The sequence below is a fragment of the Telmatherina bonti genome, assembly GCF_933228915.1.
Source record: "Telmatherina bonti genome assembly, chromosome: 6".
Lineage (NCBI taxonomy): Eukaryota > Metazoa > Chordata > Actinopteri > Atheriniformes > Telmatherinidae > Telmatherina > Telmatherina bonti.
The window spans coordinates 29,460,519-29,481,031 of NC_136624.1; the positions used below are offsets into that span (position 1 = coordinate 29,460,519).

Below are 20,513 nucleotides of genomic sequence, written 5' to 3' on the forward strand. Positions count from 1 at the left end.
AGCTGTGTCACATTTAAAACGTGATAGACTGTGAATCCTACTATGAACATTGTTTATACTCACATAAAAGACATGTGAAAAACAAATGTGCATGTGTGCACACTTACGTTGGCTTGGATGCCTCTGCTTGGTCGGTCTGGAGCTTCTCGCCTCCTTCCACCTCCATGGTGCAGTAAACAATCCTGTTTGGAGCCAGAGACTTCAGCCCCTGCACTTCCATGATCACTACCTAGAAAGCACAGAAGGTTGCAGACGAGAAATGATTCATCTCTTGAGAGGGGTCACAGAGCAGAAGGGTCAACAGTAGATGAGAACGCAACAGATTCATCCAGAAATACTATGCCAGCTACAATGACTACTTACATTTGCAGTGAGTGTCTTTATTGTGCAATAGATTCTGGCTGATTTGCTACTGAAAGGGCCTGTAAAGATTGCTGATATCCTCCCTTGACACTGCAACCTTCTATACGGTACTTGAAATGGCTTGCAGGCTTTATCAGCCACAATAAGTCTTACACCTGGTGTTTAACAGCCCACTGAATAACTAGGTAGTGATCTCATTGCCTGGAGTAACTTTTATTTTACAAAAGTGGATTTCAGTGGAACAGCCTAAGTCAAAAACATGCACCTTCAGGATAATACTTGACTTCAATAAAAGTTTCCATTTGATCCATTGTCCTTGTGGTGCTAATATACTTCATTTACTGCCACTGTTTATATACTGTCAGTCCACAAATTCAATACAAGCATCAGGGATTTGGCAAAAGTAGGTAGTTGTATGAGGCTGACTGACATAAATATTTTACTGCGTGTACACAGCATAAACAGGTTCAGATTTCAGGGAATTTTAAATGTTTACGAATAACATTTGTTCAAGACTGACAAAATAAAAAAAGCATTTATTTGTGATGTTGAACTCTTTAGCAAAGATTGATGTAAAAAAAAGTGAAAACTGTCAGATTTCAGCTGCATCTAAAGGTTCTTCAGTGATACAAAGGATTTTTCTTGTTGTTTGTGATGTGCACTCCTGGTTTCATCCATTCATCCATCCATCCATCCATTCATTCATTCATTCATTCATTCATTCATTCATTCACTCACTCATTCATTCATTATCCAAACCGTTTAGTTCGATTAAGGGTTGCAGGTAAGCTGGAGCCTATCCCAGCAGTCTTTGGGCGAGAGGCAGGGTACACCCTGGACAGCTCGCCAGTCTATCACAGATCCCTTGTGAGTCATTTTGATTTATAAAAAAAAATGTGGCAACGTTGTGACTTCATTGTTACTTTCACATTTTTACTGACTTCTATATCAAGAGCAGCAATGACGCATGATAGTCTTTCCACCTTGTTTTACTGTTTAGCAGAGGTGGCAATTCCTGGTCCAGAAAGTAAAAGTCCTGTCCGACAGCTGTTCCGACCAGTCACCAAACCAGCTGAATTTAATGAGCAGAGTTTATTTGCCAGGTAAACAAGCCTGTTAGTGAAAACACCTGTTCTAAATGTACAGGATAATCCAAAAACATGGCAGGACTTTTACTTTCTGGAGCAGGAATTGCCACCTCTGCTGTTCAGAGGATGGTCTTTCCCTTCATAGGCTCAATTTTGTTTTCGATAGACTCCACTTTAGTTTTTATCTGCATATCTGTCTGTCAGAAAGACTGTGGTTCATCTTGAAACATGTGTGCAAGCTTTAGTTCTTTCTTATGTGTCCTTTCATTCGGTAGTTGTCTCCCTCTTAGACTTTTCCCCAGGAGCCTTCAGTGATTAACTTACAGTGTGTTGTACAGGCTGAGCCCTCCTTCTCACATTGCCCCCAGGTCAGCTTGAAACTCATTAGATAACTTGCATGTTTTTTGCCGCATTAGTGCCAGAGATCCTAGAAGCATCTCAAGAGCTTTATGAATGTGAAATGTTCTGTTAAAGTTATGAACTGATGAAATCCACAAGTTTTAGGGTGTTATTTTATAATCTCTGATTAACTCGGACAGAGAAAAATCAGACTTCTCTGAAAGTCGGCGCTGAAAAAAGCTGGAAATAATCAACTTTTTTATCCACTGAAATGATCAATCAGTGATATATCCAGTAAAAGTGAATGTATAAATGAAATTGTTTTTTATTTTATCTGCTCAACTAGTTTCATACCAAATGCTCCAATAATGATATTTCTTGTTAATTTTGGAATTCCATTCATTTAAATGATATTAACTATAAAATGTGTTGAAATAATTAGGATTGGATAGCATAAAAGCTTATTTGAATTGATTTTCTAAGATTTTGATTTTATTTTCCTGTGTATTATGTTGTGCTAATAGCTCTAACGCGGACTGTAAATAAAACAGATTCCTGTTCACTGTATTTCTCTAATCTTGTCCATTATTTAGAATGACTACGATAAAATAACCAAGAAACATCAACATGATTCCAACTAAAGCTTTTCTCAGGCAAGTCTGCTAGTAAACCACCACTCTTTCTGACAAATGATCACAAATTCCCCTTGCCGTGCAAATAATTTAAACAATAAATCTTTATAATACGTTGAGCAAACAAGCTGAAAATCAGAGTCACATTATTTGCACATCTTTGTACATTATGCACTTCCTGAATCTGAAATAGCACTGCATCACGAGGAGAGAGGTGTGACTGCTGTGTGTGCTGTGGTGATAGCTCATCTCAGTCAAGCTGATAACAAGATGAGTCATTTTTCCCGGTAAGGAGCAGGTAAAAAGGGTTTTGTGCATATAAGTATGTGTGTATGCATCAATCTGTTCCTCACACAGCGTCTGTTCAGCCCCGCGAAACAGGTGTGCTGTCTGGTTCTATACTTAGTCGGTAGCAGAGAATAACCTGACAAGAGTTTGGATTTTATTAGTTCAGGTTAAGACTGACGCAGTCTTCTAACAGGATTAAGTTTGTGCCACTCGGCTACAGCTGAAAACTCAAAGAAATGTAGATGTTAAAAAGCGTACTGATGAAATGAGCAGGGACCCTTAGTGAGGTGATAAGGCCCCACAGGGCACTCAGCTTAAATTGTTTTAGATCAGCTCTGTGGGGGTAAGGCCCCACTTAGTACTGAGATTTTACACAGACGGGGCTTTAACAAAGCAGTAGAAAAATATTTCTAAATAATGAATTCAAAAGATGGCTTAAACTTTTTCCCCATTATTTGATTTGAAAATAACCAATAGGTTGTAATTCACAACGATGTTTGCATACACTCAGCATACCTCCAGAGTGAATGACAGGACCACATCGGACTTTGACAGTGTGTTCTCATCCTCCTGTCCCATATCGATGATGGAGGTGTTGTGGCCCCGTTTCAGCTTTTGCAGCTTGAACTCTCCACCTTTGGACACAGGCATACTCTCCAGATTGGCCATCAGCTGATTGACTGAAGATTTGAGCTCTTCAATGTACATGGCCTCCATTTCCTTAGACACAAATTTGGGGAATTTTCCACCCTGCTAACAGGAAAAAGGAAAGAAGTGTGTTCAGGAAACAATTTCTCATAAAACATAATCATTTCAGAATCTTAAAAAGAAATAAAAATGATTGTCAAGATACTTAATTTTTGAGGACACAGACACACACAAACTGTATCTATAATCTTTAAAGCAGTCTTTATCTGTGCATGGACATTCTCACTATGAGGCTTGTACAAGTTACAGCAGATTAACGTCATATTAACTATAGAATAAAGCATATTATAAACAATCTGAGTCACCCCTGCAGAGTCTGACTCACCCTGGCAATCTGGTCTGCCATCTGAAGACGACCGTCAAGCTCTCGTCTGATCTGTGCAGCCTGCTCGTCCAGGTTGTCCAGCTATCAGTAAACAGACAGGAGAAAGTCAGTCAGGACTACTTTATGGACTGTGCAATACTCCATAAATACAGGTGTCAGCATGAAAGGTCATCCAAACCACCAAGTCATTCATCTAAAAACAGATAAATCCTAACATATGAATGTCTGTTTCATCTTTCTGACAATATTTAATGATCCTTTGGGGGTTTGGTGATAATACATTTTTCACATTGTAATTAATGTTCAATTATAATTGTCAGCCATATTTAACTCAAAGAAATATAAATGAAGACAGGCAAGCAGTCTTGCAAAAACCATGAGGAGATCACAGATAGCTCCAAGTCTCTTCAGGAGGTGTATAATGCACATTCTCACAACACAAAAATACAACTGTCTCATTATAAGTGTTGTCAGGGTTTTCTATTGTTCAAGGGAAAGTGTGGCGTCCTACAGTTATGTGTCTATTAATTTATGAATCTAACCATGCAGGTCTTATGCCAAGAACCGATTCTGAGCGATGGGGCAGAAGAAAAGCAACAGAACATTGGACAGCATTGCATTGTAAGGGGCTTCAAACAGTGTTGAGTGATATTTCTTGGGTTGAGATCACAATCCTCCCCATCTAACTTCTTCATGTGCTGTTTTTATAGCAAGATGATTGTGTTTAAGCATTTTTAACAATCACTGGTAAACCCTTTAAAAGAAACAAATAAATGTTTTCGAATTGCTAATAAATAAATGTTTATCCTTATCAAGGGTACAACTGGTCATTAGCTTTCAAGAGACAAGGCTGTAACCATGACAACATGAAGCAACATAATGCTGGTTATAATTGCTAATAATCACAGTCCTTTGAGATATTAAGGCAAGTTTATTATTTTGAACCATAGTATGGACATTAACCCCACACAGGGACAAGCTGTTTTATAGCGAGTTAAATCAATTAACCTATTCTTTGGTCTGAGAATTACTCTTGCCATTTTTAGTGCCTCCAAGTGAGACTAAGAGTTAATAAGTGTGTTTTTGGGAGTGTAACAGTTCTTGTTGGCTTGACTCCAGAATCCACACGAATATTGGCCCATGCACCCGAGTGTTAAGTTCCCATCAGCACCGTGTTGAGCTGGGGCTCATATAAAACAGTGTTGTGCAGCCATGTTAAGTGGACTATGTTAATTAAACACTTCACTACTGCACTAAAAAGCTGGATATCAGTAGGTCTTGGTGAATGGTATTAACAGTGTAAAAAGGGCTGTTTGTTTGCACACAAGAACATTATGACAGTTTCACTAAGCCCGTAATGCGAAATATAAAGATTTTATAATTGCGGTAATATTAATACATTTATTTATTTAAACCTCTATTTGAACTCGTTAGTCACTTAGGTCTCCCTCATTTACAGGGCCAAAGGGTTTACAGCAGCAACAGATAATAAAAACAACATAACAATAAAATCAGAGCATAAAAATGTTTAAAACAATTGCAGAGCAAATTACAAAAATCAGACTCCAAAACTTTAAAATGAACTAAAGAGGGAATGTTCTCCAGTCACATTCAATGCAAATAAAACTGTAAAATTTGTATTAATTTTTCTGCTCCATTATAGTTATTGACATATAAATATAACCAGTAAGTTTTTAAAATGACTGGTTATGCAAATGGTTAAAAAAAACAAAATGTCGTGAATGTATTCATTATTTTTTCTAAACTTCATATGTCAAGCATCATAAAAATCAAGGTGTTTTTAAATACAGGTCATGATTTTGAAGACTTATGTAGCTATGTTATATTAAAGTGCAGCATCTTCTTCATTTTCCTTTCATCCTAAATGTTACTTGTAAAATGTTAGTGTTGAGACTGGGAATGGTGTTTTAGTTGCATGGTAAGGATTAGCAACTAACTTTTTGAATGTTTTTTAGACTTGAAGGCAAAAGACTGAGGAGAGGAGTAAATCTCAAAAAATGCTCTTGTGCATTGTCTAAGAGGGCTCTGTCAAACTGTCATGAATAAGTAACATTATAACCTTGATGTGGGCAATATCTCTATAACCTCACGCAAGCTTTCAGCTATAGCTGCTGGCACAACAGTAAAATGAAGAAACTTCTAAACTCAGACAAGAGAAATAAGCCTTTCATCATGAAAGCAATTAGTTCATACATGAGTAACTTGATAGTCTCTCCTCTTCATATTCAGCGTATCATCCGTTTTCCTTCCAGCTCTCGTGCAAATGATTCTGAAGCACAAATCACTTATTCATGTGCGGGTTAATTATTAAAAGAAAGCCATTTTTTCTGTATGCATCTAAAATGATTTCTTTTGCTCATTGTATTCATTATGGAAAATAAATGTAGTTTTCACAGTTAGGTAATGATGAAACTGAGTAAATAATTAACTTAAAAACAAAGGATCTTAACTACTATACTGTGTGTCATGTGAACAATGTCAGGACACTGCTAAGTTAAGCTTTGATAGTTAATCTGAACACAACAAATGTGTGAGTGTTTTCCCAATAGCCTGTGAAGGTGTTACGCTTAAGTAATTTTTCCATGATGACACAAGCTTTTGTGCCCCTTTGTCTAAATCATTGTAATGTTAATAACAAACAAACAAAGTCAGCCAGTGCTGTTACTTTCTATTCCTCTGCCTTCTTCTGACATGTCACATTAAAACATGCCTTTGGGTAACTGGTTTAATAAGGAGCTTTCAGCAGCTCTGCATCACAATTTTCCCCATTACACTGTAAAAATATGGTTGTAAAACACCCAAGAATGACTTACAATTATAACTTCAATGAAAATGTAATGATCAATAAGCTCAAAAAATTAGTAAAACAATGTGAGTGAACTGATCAACTATAGGTTTTAGTTACATTTTACATTTCAGACCACTACTGATCTTTATTGGCTTTTGAAATTTTAGTGGTGAATCTGAAACAATGACATATTTCTGAAAGAAGTCATAATAATAATAATAATAATAATAATAATAATAATAATAATAATAATAATAATAATAATAATAATTAAATAATAATAAAACAACTTACATCCCTACTTACTTTATTCTTTGTTTCAGACCCAGAAGGATGCATATCACAAAAAACAACAAAGTAAGAAAAAAAATATTATTATTATTATTATTATTATTATTATTATTATTATTATTATTATTATTATCATTATTAACATTATTAATTAACTGCATACCGGGACTATTTTTTACAGCGTATACTGCATATCGGGACTATTTTTTACAGCGTATACTGCATACTGGGACTTTTACTGGCTTTCTACAACAATCAGTATACCCTCTTACGACTTCCCAACATATTACAGCCTAAATTCATTGATTTAAAAAAAAAGTCACCTCAAAAGAAATGTATTAAGACTGGTAGACGCACAACGCTTACTGTAGCCCACAACGTCAAGCCGAACTTCACCTTGTTCACTCGCTTCTGTGTTTACATTAAAGTGTACGTGCTTTGAAAGAGAGGAAAGGGGGAGATAAAATAACTATCGCGGCTGTAATGTTAGCCTGGCTCCAAAAGGGCTTGAGGACACGAACTGGAGCAGAGTTGAGGGATGACAGTAGTACTATTTAACAGTCACTTACTACACCAGAGAATGAAGGTCAGATGCTGTAAACTAAGTGTATGGCTGGTTAGTATTTTGAGTTTTTGAAGATTATTTCTAGATTAAAGATTAGATGATATTGCTAAGGCCTAATGCTGTGAAAAACATATTTCACAGAGGAAAAGTGTAATAGTAATACACTGTTAAATTAGTCTGGCAATAAGCTACATATGTCTAAATGTAGACCTTTTTTTGTTTTTAACCCTTTCATGCAGAGTGGCCCTGTAGTGGGCACCTATTTACAAGCTTTTTGCTTCCATATTCATAAATGAGGATGGTATTGTTGTAAATAAACCACTTCAGTGGATGTTAGTGAGTCATCAAATATGTTTCCACTCACTGGAAAATAGATAAAGATGTGATATAATTGAGCGTAATGTAATTACGCAACTTTACCTTTGCTATAAATAAGAAAGGAAAATGATACAGCTATATTTTATAGAAAATTTACATAATATAATTATGATTGTATATTATTTTATAACTATTTTGTAGAGTACATTAAAATAAGTCATACAAATTTCTAAATGTCACTAATTAACAAAATGAAAATATCATTGCATATTTGAAGAGGTAAAATACTATATTAAAAAAATGCTTTTTTAAAATTTTTTTTATTAATTCATGCATGAAAAGGTTAATGAACTTTTAGTTTATGTACTTACTTTTCAGTGTTTTTTTTAATGTCCATGTAATGAGGCTTGAAGTTCATAAATGTGTCTCCATGGCACTTTGATTTTGGCAAATGTGAATTTCATTGAGAACTTCTTGTGTTTGCTTTTTGACATTTCTGTGTAATAAAACTATTAATCTATAGATCAATTTATAGATCTACATATAAGCATCACCCATGTTTTTGTCCCATGTTTGCATGACAAACTGACTTAAGGGACTACCGCCACTTATTTTGCTCCACTTAATGCACTGCACAGAACAAATGGCCAAGTAGCAATCTGCAAATAACCTGCAAACAGCTAAAGATATACAAATATAAATTAGAACAGGAAATGTAGTATAGTGTGCTGAAGAATGGGGATGCAACATATTTGTTTTCAATTTGTTCCATTAAAAAGATCTTCTATAATAGTGCACATAACATCTGATTCTATTAATACAGAGCTTCAAATTTCTTTGGTGTCCTGCTGCTGGGATGCATGCCAGAATGGACCTTTTTGGTATTTCACCCACTCCTATTACATTAACGGGCCTCGTCTCTCAAGCTTCACCATATTGATTCTCTGCCCCTTCCAGCAATCCTTTTTAAGAGAGAATGAGCTGATGTCCCGGTGTAGCTGTTAAGAGATGGGGAGGGGTGCAGTAAGCATCACACAGCAGTTGAAAGAGTGACACAGATACAGTGGAAGGGATAATGAAACACATAGTTAAAAGCAACCACTTTATGGGAATTATGGCCATAGTCATGTAATAAGTTGAAAGGCATTTTCATGATTGGAGAGGCCTTACCTACCAGTCTGGATTTGATTCTGTTTACTGATGTGTGCATTATGAATTTATGTCATCCAGATGTATCTTAAATGGAGGACAGTAAGCATGAACTGTTAAGTCTGGTGTGCTACCAGTGTTGGCCACTGAACAACCACCCTACTTCATAACCCAGAGTTCCTGTTTAGTAGAGCACAAAATCAGACTTTGCCACCAGCTGCAGCAGAATGTCTGCACAGAAAGCACAGTGGTACTCAGTACAGATCTGCCACAGAATGATTCTTAAACCGTGCTTTAGCTTGCTGTGATGGAAAAAATAAAAATAGTGAGCTTTTATTTCCAACAACAAGAAAACAAAGAAACACATCCACAACCACAACGGTGACTTCTACTGATTTCTGTGCTTCAGCAGCTCTTTTTCCGTGCTGCTGGCAATCTTGTGTCAAAACACTCTTCTACGTGCACTGCTGGACTGTGGCGCAAGCGACATCTGACACGTGCAATCCCATAAGACCTGTCAGTGTCGTGCCCAGAAATGAGCAACTTGGCTTGTCAGCGTCTGACGTTGCATTTTTACTGTCCTATCTGTGTTCTTCCTGCGTGCACAGCAACGCACAAAATACAACAGACCTTCATCCACATGTCCAGGAAAACACTATAAACACTATAAAATCTTTCACAAGTGACACGGAGGAAGGTGGCAGCAGATGAGAATGGTCTGTGCGACCACGTGCTGATTGTAACTCGGCTGCAAAATGTCTAACATGAGCGACCATGAAGCATGAAATGCAAAGAGGGATGGGAGCAGTTTGTTTTGTTGCAGCTGTCTCTGTCTTGACAGAACTGAAAAGTAAAGACAGTCCTGCATGAGGAAGAGGAGAAAAGATAAGGTTGATGTCTGTAAACTAATGGCTACCACCTACTGAGCCTCAGAGCACCCAAATAAACAACTACTAAAAGGTCATTGTTGTCAATGACCCACAGGCACAATACAGGTGGACAGGCAAACACACTGGAAAATAAGACTGGTGAAAAGGTAAATTTCTCACCAGGTTGCTGAAGCTGACAGCAGAGCTGCTAAATGAAAGTGACACTACCTTAGTGTTAGCCAAGTTGACAGCAGGTTAAAGGTGAGGGAACAGAGGCGGGCGGGTATTTAACAGCCCAGATGATGACAGATTCCCAGGTGGTGGTTGGGACATTAGCTGTAGACACCAAGCACAGCCAGGGGGGATTCTTGCAAAGAACAAAGACTGGGCAGCAGGGCAAGCTTGGACCTGGAGGAGTTGCAGCAGCTGGTCTATATTTAGACTTGCTGTGTGTGCATGTGTATAATAAACTGCGCAGAGAGATAATACTTATCTTTAGTGAATGTAGTTTTACAAAAGAATTATAATTAGGAAATCATGTCTATGGCTCCATCTTAAATTATAAATTCATGATCAATACCTTTCCCTTTAACAATGTGCAGAAATGTGTTTATTGTGTCTTTTTTCATTTTTTTAAAAGTCATCATCAGTTATTTGACAGTGGGTTTGATTCCCAGAATATCACATTGGGAAAAATATTTACCTAATATTCCCCCTCCGTTCTTTGGAGCATCATAAAAACAGTTAACTCACAGTTTTGTGCTTTTAATCTAAGTATTGATTTGTTTCAATATTTCTAGTTATTTCTAGCTAAAAACAAGCCTGATAATTGTTATTTACACAAGCTTCCCACTACTAACTGCAGAGTTAGCAACAGTACGTGCTGGTTAATCTGGTTGGGTTAAATAGCAAGGGACAGATATTTCCTAAAGTGGTTTTTACCAACACATAAAGAGAAGTCTGGAAGAAATATTCATTAGGTTATTCTAAACAACCCATCTTTAAATTATTCTGCAATCTCATCTGTCTCTGTTGATTATATTAAATAGTCACAATTAATCAATTTGCCATAAGTTCTTGCAAGCTGCAATAGCTGTCTTTAAAGTGGAACTATTATGTGCATTTCAGACTAATTTATTTTTTATTTCTGAGACCAGAAGGGCTGGGATTGATCGAGTTATTGTCACAAATCGCTTTATTTACTTCAGACCGACCCTCTCCGTAGGCTGTCAGATCAGCCTGCGGGCAAAACGAGTGGATTGAGACTCTTCCGCATTAAGCCCCGCCTCCCGCCACCGCGCTACATCGGGAGCGCGGACCGCAACTGCTTTCGCCGTAATTGTAACATCTCATAAACAGAAGGATTAGGCTAATATGAACTCAATAAAAAAAAAAAAATAATAATACAATGTCAACACATAGCATACAGCCCTACATGTTGGAACCTGAATCAGACCCTGAAAACAAAGTGGAAAACAGCAACCCACAGCAACGAATGCAGCAGGATGTCTCTCTTTGGTAAACTCACCAGCCATCGTTGGAAATAACTTTATCCCACGTTTTCCACCCGCCTGATGTATTTGTACATGCCCTCGTTAACCAGTAGAAGGTAACCAATCACCGAACCTTATCCCCCGGGACGTCGCAAGGATCTCCAAGTAGAAAAAACTCTCTAAAACGACGCGTTTTTCGTCGCTATGGAAACTGAACGGAGAGCATGCTGGAACTCAAACTCAAACATGCGTTTAGGTGATAAAAAAAACAGTACCGTTCACATGTCTGATGAGGATTCAACACTGTAACACTGTAGAAAGCTCAGAAAACTCGACGTACCATAATAGCACCCCTTTAAAATAGCCAAAAATTACATATCAGAGATTTATTTTAAAAAAAGTCTTTATTTTAAAAACAATATAGAGAGCAGATTTGTTTGTTCTTTCTTTTAAAGAAACAAATGACAGAAATTACCCCATGCAGGCACTTTCTTAGGTGATGAGGGATTGTTTGTTTTCAAGTCAACCTGTCAAGGACAAATTTGATCATTCCTTTTCATTCCTCTGCAATAAATATTGTACAGATTCTATAAAGCGGGTGCAGTCAAGCTTCACCGTGCATTTCAACCCCACTGCTCTTTCAGCTTGGAGGTGTCTCAGCAGGCAAGGCAAATGCTCTCATCCTCTCCCAAGCCAGTGTGCAGTGAAGAGGCCCCATTATGCAATTATATCAGCTATAGGCTAAACCAGGAAGTGTTCAGGCCTCATTTCCCAACTAACCGTCGCTGACAAGACAAATTAAAGGAGAAAAAGAGGGGCCTCCTTCATAGTTTGTAAAAGGTACTGTTAATCTGAGTATGGTATTGGCATCTGTTGTTTAGATCTTGGTAAAGAGGAAAAAGCTCATCCTAATATATTTGTGCGTTTCTTTGACTCCCAGGGTTGAGTAATTCAGTCAGCCATGTCATATTAGTGCATAATTTAGTGCGAGTGAAAATCTGTTGGTGGGAATAAATATCACCAGTTTAAAGTCCTTAGAAAAGAAATCTGTATGGAGTGTTAACAGGACTTACACTTAAATAATTTAATAACTCATCAAAGAATGTACCATTGTGATATAATAATAAATTGCAAACAGTTAATTGCTTTGAATGACATTTTCTGTGTATTGTGTCTGACAGTCAGTATAACTCTGTAATATGTACTGCAACTGGCTTTTGGGTTCACATCTTATGCAGATATGATGATATATTATTTATACATTATAATTTTTTAAAGGTTTGATTCCCATTCCTTTTATATATCATACACACTCATTGATTTAAACCATAATACTGTGGGAACATGTTTAATAATATAAACATTTTCATTAGAATAATGCAACTACCAGCAGCTTTCATGCTTATATCACCCAAGAAACAACCTTTCTATAAGAATCAAATATCCCTTAATCTTTCATTATCTGTCATAACCAATATTTTATGGATGAACAAACTCACTGTAAAATGTTGCCTTTCAAGTATCTGAGGTAAACTAAATGTGCACCTTCATAACCTGAGCTAATACAACACATTGTCCAATCGTAGCTATTCTAACTTCATCCTCGAATCAGTACATCTTTCCTGGATACCACAATTTGCTAAGCTTTCAGCTATTTTAAATTCAATAAAATGCAATAAGTTTATTTAAAAATGTCTGGATTAATTTTATAAAGATTGAAGTGAAAATGTGGTTTTGCTTGTGCTGAAGATGCCACACACCAGATTAGAGAATCAGTCACATGCTTGATGGATTGACAGGCCGTATTTATAATCTCGGCAATAATAAACTGTGGCTGCTAAGTGTCTGCTAAGGAATGTGCACAGCTTAACGAAGTTACCGTGTGCTAATTTAGTAGCGAGCCCTCGCCTTGCCGCAGAGGTTACACAACTGTTTAACAACTAACAACCCCAATTAGAAATTAGGTAAGTGGAAGCTAAATCCATAGCAGCGGATAAATAGTTGAGGATCACCGCCAGCACCTATCTTGTTTATCAATAGGTAGTTTAACAAGCCAAAGACAGCTGCAATTAATGGATTCATCAATGCATCACTAAAGCCGTTTCTCCCTGCTCTAGTGATCTGCGTCCATGTCTTGGCTGCATTCATCAGGAGAAAGTAAGTTGCACAGTTTGATGATATTGATGACAGTCTGAAAGGTGAATAAATATTTATTAACTGCAGTTTCTTTTTTTTTTTTTTTTATTTATTTATATCTAAGCAGTCTGGTTTGCTTAAAAAAATTTTTTTTTTTTCAGTGGTTCATCTGAGCTGGTCTGAGATCTGGATTTTAGTGACCTCATTGGACATGCCAACTGCATAGGAGCAAAGAGCACTGGCAAATTTCTTATGATTTTAAAACCAAATGTAACATTTGCCAGTTGTTAAAATCATTTGTGTTTGGCTTGGTGGTTAATATATATTCCTGTTACAAACTGTAACAAAATCAGAACATGTATTATTTACTTTGCCTTTTAACTAGATTGGAATTCAATGAATCAAGCAAACAGCAGACTTTTTTTTGTAAAGCATTTTTCAAAACAGGGCAATTATTATTTTGCTGTGTTTTTACTAAATGTAGCCGACCTCCATACATTTGTGTGGTGATGTTTGGTGTCATTGTTGCTTAATAACTGTGCAGCCATCACAGAGGAGAGCGCACTTAGAGATTAGCACATTTGCTGTCTGATCAGTCTGTTAGTCATTTCCATTATGTTCTTTAACTTTAGCAACCTTAGACAAAAAAAGATAGTACTTCACTTTGACTGTTTAGATGTGACTTAAAAAAAAAACTCCACTGATAACAGCGAAAAAAGGTTGCTGTCTGAATCTCATCCAATCCACAAAACCCTTCATTTGATCCAACCCTGCACTTTGCTGGCTGGATTCCTGCGTCTCCTTCCTGGTGAGGATTTTATCATTGAGTAGAGGGCAATGAATGATGGCTGATAGCTTCCTGAGAGATGCTTAAAGTCACCACAGTAGCACTACTGACATATTCATTACTGCAGCAAACATAGATGAGACAATGCCAAGAATAAGACAACTCTGTTATGCAATTTCTTTCTGTTCTCTTCCATGTGAGGCTATGAATGTGACACAAATCTGTCCCATTTCAAAGCTATAACCCTCTTTCCATGTCTCTTTGTTCATGTGCCATGTGACACATCACAGTAAAAACTCTGCACCGTACATTTGTGTGGCATATGCCACGTTGTTTACAGTCATGATTTGTTATATTGTGCAGACTGGAGTTGCTTATTCTGCATGCATATTTCTGAAACTATACCAATATCTCTGCTGGAAGCATAAAAAAGAAAGGGAAAAAAAAGAGATGGGGGGGACTAGGTTAGGGATCCTTAGAGGAATGGGAAGGAAAATATACACTGGATATGAGGGCTGTGGTGATGTATTGCACCTCTGCATTGGAAGGTTTGCACTAATGAACACTCATGCAGAACAGAGCCTATATTGATTTTTGCCAACTGAGACATTCAAACAATACTGAACAGTCTAATTTATTTAACAGCAACTCACGCCATCTGCTTAGATCTATAGGTTAGCTGTTGCAGAAAGGAGACTGACACTTGAGCCATGGAAATTCTGCTATTTAAAAACTAATTGGCCTTCAAAGCGCATGTTTAACAGATCTAAATAAAATGGAGTGCGTACTTTATATATTAAACGCTAAGCAGATGTATAAGTGTCAGAGGCTTTCTCCAAATCCTGTTGGGGTAGGACTTTTAATCAATCTCCAGTAGAAAGTCAACATTAGTGCTGCTTTCAGCATTCCCACCGAGAGCAGTAAAGACAGCAAGGGAAGGAGAGTTATGTCTGACACAAGCACCCCAGAGTTCACTATCATCCACCAGCAATCTCTACATATGTCCCAGACAATGAAATATTGCTGGACTGGGATCAAGGCATATATCTAAAAGATACTTATTTGATTTTATAAAACCTCCTTTAAATGCAGCTAATAAAAAATGCATGTTTGACAAGAAACATATTAATTATCTTACTATTGTTAATGTTAATATTATATATATATATGTATATATATATATATATATATATATATATATATATATATATATATATATATATATATATATATATATATATATATATATATATATATACAACCCTTCTGTTTGACATATTGTCACAAGGTGTCTTGCCTCTGGTTCAAGGCTGATCAATTCAGTCCCATGAAGGCCACAGTCCTGCAGGTTTTCACCTTTTTCCAGCTCCAACACACTAAACTCAAATAAGTCAGTCGTTGAGCTAAACTTCATAGGCTGTTGGATCCATTTAATTTGAGTTAGATGTGTTTTGAGCAGGGATGCATTGAAATAAGAAAGAAATGTTGTAAGAACAGCCAAAAAGCAAGTGAAAACTGGATAAACTGAGTTACAGGCATATAAACCAATGCAGTGAAAACCACATGCTGGATTTGAAAAATAACTTTAATAAAGTGTGACACAGGGAGGTTCTGCTCCGAAAGCAGGTTTTATGTGGAATACCTCAAACAAAGTGAACAACAGTCAGATACTTCAACGCTGAATCAAACCAGCACTGCAGTATTCGCGTCTACTGTGCAAATCATCAGAGATGTGTCACATGCATGTTTGATAACTCACCTGACAGGCTTGATAAAGCAGCTGGTGCTCAAACTTTTTGATGCCGAGGATATTCTGGAACATTTCGTACAGCTGGTCCTTGCTCAGGATCAGCTCAGAAGCAGCGCTGGCAGTCATGCGTTGCTGTGCCTTTCGGGGATCTTCATCGCCACGGTAGATGGTGTCAAACTTGGCCATCCAGGAGCTGAGCACCGTCTCCTTGCTAAGACCGTCTATCTCCGGTAGGCTGCGCACACGCTTCTCAATGTGCCTCTTGAACACTTCCCTGAAATCGTTGGCTGAGAAGCCGCCACTCTGGACCATCTTAGCCACGCGGTCACTCTTTAGGAACACCTGTGTTAGAAGACGTGTATCACTTGTTGCAGTGTATAAAGCTTAAAAAAAAAAAAAAAATCAGCGACACTCGTGTTTCTTTGGTCTGTTTTGCTCCTATAATAAATCTTTGGGGAACAGAAACAACAAAATTAAACAGTCATTGTAAAATTGGGTCAATGCAAGTTTGTGTCTTTGCATTTTTAAACAAGCTTTCAGTAAACTTGTAACACGACAAAATAAAGGTGATCAGCTATATAATTATATCAGCAAAACAAAAACAGAAAAGATTTTGCGTGTGATAATGTCTGTATGTGTTGCTGCAGTTTAGCAGGAGGCAGAGCGCCTGTGTTAACAAGCTAACAGGGACAGAGGCAGGCAAGACTGTATTGTCACCACATCAAGCGAAGTAACTCTCCCAGTTGACGGCTTTGTCGCTCTGACAGTCACATTTTGTTCTTAGCATTCATTATGCTTACAAAGCAGCGGCTTCTGGAAGGTTCAGTGCTACATCACTCTCATTATTCAGTCTATGCTTCACTAAAAAAAATAAAGATTTGCAGATTGAGGGAAAATTCACCACAGTTAAGACATGAATTTACCCAAAAGAAAGAAGAAAATTAAAACGAATCAAACATAAACATTAATACTGGGGTGTGTGAATCTTGGTGATGCACTGTGTTCAGTTATCATGTCTTAAACTATAGCAAGCACATTCAGTCAAATCAAGTTTAAACTAGACCTTTTTCAATAATTTGCTGTTCTTATCCACCATGTTTGCCAATGACACCTTAAAGTCGGGTTTGGTTCAGGTCTGTCAATGAATGATCCATCTTAAAAACAACTCCCATAAGATTTTATTCCAGCCCTTTTTTTTTAAGTTGCAATCACTTTTGGTGCAGGGTGATAAGATAAATATCTTCACCTTTTTGACAAAAGAGAAAAAAGCGCTTGCCTTTAAGTTCTATGTGTCCACAATGATAGATGGTGCAGCCTGCGCAGTATGTGAGTGCGTAAAACAGGACATCTGAATGTAAAACAGACAAATCATCTGATCGCATACTTAAATTTAACTTGGTGTCTTTCTTGATCTCATAATTTAGTTTATATAAGTATTTGTTTCTTATGATGAGTTTAACTTTGTGTGATCATGATGACTTTTCTCATTTGCAGATTGAATAGTGAGGCTGGAAAAGATGGCTGTGTCAACCACATGCTCTGACTCATAATCTGTGCAGTGAAAAGCTTCAGCCACCATTTTACCACTCAGCCTTCTCAATTCAGGCATTTTGACATAGAAACGAAAGAAGGGCTGTTTCCTGCTTGTAGACTTTTCGAATAGACAGCTGGTAAAAATTTTTTTACAGAGAAGCACATTAAATGATTCTGTAAATGAGCAACACACTGGACTGTACTCCACAGTATGTCATAATGTAAATGAAAAAGTAGACGGAAAATCCTACATACTAATGAGATTTGTTACAATAAAGCAAACTACAATGACTGATTTCAAAGCATTAAGCTGTGGTCCGTGCATAATAAGTGGATGTGACTGTGAATGTGCCGCTGTGGTGTGTTATTACCTCAGAGTAACTCTGCACAGCGTTGATGAATGCCTCATCAGCTACAATTTGTGTGTCTCCATTGAGAAAGGCCTGGAAGCGATCCTTGGTCTGCTGAAGCTGCTGCTTGGATATCTTTGGAGGCAAGGACAAACAGTATGGGAAAATGTGTCAAAACAAGCAGATACATTTTAAAAGAAATATATCCATCTTCCAGTTGTTTACATTGGTCGGGTTCATGGTGAACAAATTAGTTCAAACTTTGTTTTTCAAGGAATTTTTTTCCTTTGCTTTAGGAATGCTAAGCACTCCTACTTTTCCCCTCAGCGTTTTCCATACGCTTACCTTTTCATCCAGTTTTAGACAGTTATCATCCAGCAGTTGAATAATGAGATCCTTTAAAATCCACAGTTGCCTTAAGCTGCAGTATGAAGTTCAAGAACCTCATTTCAGTCGATTACATCCGCAAACTCAGTCTTTCAGCACCTGCACAGTGATTGTTGATGCATCCGAGAGTGGGAATTTAAGTTGCTCAGTTGGGAGCTTTATTTTTCTGTCTTAACCATCTGAGTCTCATGTAGTCCCCCCCCTTCTGTGATGGCTAATCCAACCACCCTCTAACCTCTTTCTTTAAAAAACGTTGCTTACGACTGAAGCACCATGTTGCTTTCAATCTTCCATCTGGATAACTTCCTCTCCACAAACCTGAACTGAGCAATTCACCAACCCACACACATCACAGCGGAAAACTGCTCTAGTGGGCATTGTAAATCATGGTCCAGTGAAGCTGAAAGGACCCACAAACAGAAGAGATGCCACCTTAACATCATCCAACAGAACACCTCCAGGTCTCAGCTGTGTCATCGTGACCACAAATGTTTTTCTCAGTCCAGATCTTTGTGATCTACTGCCCTGCATGTTTTAGTGGTAACCTTACTTTAACACGTCTGAATAAAATGAATGCTTGGTTTACAGGCTTGCAAAGAATTTGATGAAGAATTCATTAATCTCAACCAGGCATGTTGGTATAGGAACGTGTCTGAGACATGCAGGGCGGTGGGTCCTGAGGACCTGGATTGAGAAAAACTGTGTTAGAAGATACATAAATAAATGACAAACCCAAAAGAAGAAGCACGTTATATTTTATCATAACTGTGCAGGCCTCATTATTAATCTTTGCTGAATTTCTTCAGTTTAAACTACTAAAGGATTTTAGCTAGCCATCCGAGTCTATAGTCACTTGTGTCTTTATGCAGGGGCACATTTAGGAAGAGTATCTTTTTGTGATTAAAGGGTAAAAATGTTCTTCTTTGACAAACGCTCCCCATATTTTTTTTTCTATATTTCTATTTGCTTCAGTTTTAAATTTCACACGTCTGGATATCCTTGGCTAGATATTGAGAGTGGTAAGTGAGTCGGTGACCTGACGGTCTCCCGACAACTGCGCCCGTATTTTAATCTCAAGAGTTCAAGTTGTTGAAAGCATCCAACAAACATGAAGGCCTGCTGGTAATGTGCATTACTGTGCATTGAGCAGTACATTGCAAATGACAGACTTTAGTGTAGGAGTGAGATGGAAAAGTACCACATATCGTTCCTGTGAGGAAATCTCATCACCATCTGCGTTTCGATCTTTCTACCCCAACCCATATTTAATTATGCTTAGAAAATATGGACAATTTGATTTAAAAAAAAAAAAAAAGAAAAAAAAAAAAAACTTTATATCTACAACCAAGACAAAATGCTTAAATAAGAAAGGACCACACATACAAATACTGTAAACAAGCTCATCAGAGGTCAATTTTGACCTGACCTCACTACTGCTGGTACTGGAAATTATACTATTATTTCACTCAAACATCTCTCCTATCTTCATATTTTCTTAACTATTGTGGAATAGTAAACGTCAAGATGATACATAACTTAATGACAAAACATACAATTTTTTCTCACAACATAAAACAAGACATCAGCAACATCAAAAAATCAATACTCATATTCTGCTTCGGGGTCTGAGGTCTGCTCATCTTTGTTACAGTTAGACGTAAAAGCAAAGTGATAGAATGAACCTTTCCTACAATATCATAATAAAGCTGCGTGTTCAAGAAACATCCCGAGGCAACAAATGTTAATATTACCGCCAGTATGCAAATTAGCTTGCTTTGTGGAGATACTTGCTTGTCCATTTTTTAAAAATGACGCTAGGAACAAAACTGGGTTTATATACACATATATATATATATATATATATATATATATATATATATATATATATATATATATATATATATATATATATATATATATATATATATATATGCATAAGACAAAATAATTATTAAGTTTGATTAACCCTGTTTTTTATGACTAGTCGGAAAAAATGCCTGTTTTAAACAAGAATGTGTCTACATGCTCAGGATGAAGTTGCATTTCAATAGAAAAAATATAGGAAAATAATAAATCACTAATTACTGCCTGAAATATATCTACTGATTAAATTAAATTAAATTAAATTAAATTAAATTAAATTAAATTAAATTAAATTAAATTAAAATACAGAAGTCACTAAAGCTAAGCAGATTCTGTGCTAGAAATAATTGTATACCCAAACATTTTGGGTTTTTTTAACCTAAACAAAATGCTTGTATAAATAACCATTGAATTCTCTTTTCCCATCCTTCAGAAGGTTAATATTAAAAAGCAGTAATGACAGTGTTCAG

The 20,513-nt window shown here is 36.9% G+C and overlaps 1 protein-coding gene across 5 annotated transcripts in view; it reads right to left on the reverse strand.

Annotated features, from left to right (window-relative positions):
- LOC306756915 (calcium-dependent secretion activator 1-like) overlaps positions 1 to 20,513 on the reverse strand; it is a gene marked incomplete at both ends in the record, with an annotated part of 75,190 nt that overhangs the window by 39,619 nt on the left and 15,058 nt on the right. For all 5 annotated transcript variants that reach the window (XM_079241852.1, XM_079241851.1, XM_079241848.1 and 2 more), the window contains 5 exons: positions 108 to 229; positions 3,227 to 3,460; positions 3,744 to 3,824; positions 15,920 to 16,252; positions 17,815 to 17,928. In XM_079241852.1, coding sequence (XP_079097978.1) covers positions 108 to 229; positions 3,227 to 3,460; positions 3,744 to 3,824; positions 15,920 to 16,252; positions 17,815 to 17,928 — 884 coding nt within the window. The remainder of the gene's footprint in view (positions 1 to 107; positions 230 to 3,226; positions 3,461 to 3,743; positions 3,825 to 15,919; positions 16,253 to 17,814; positions 17,929 to 20,513) is intronic.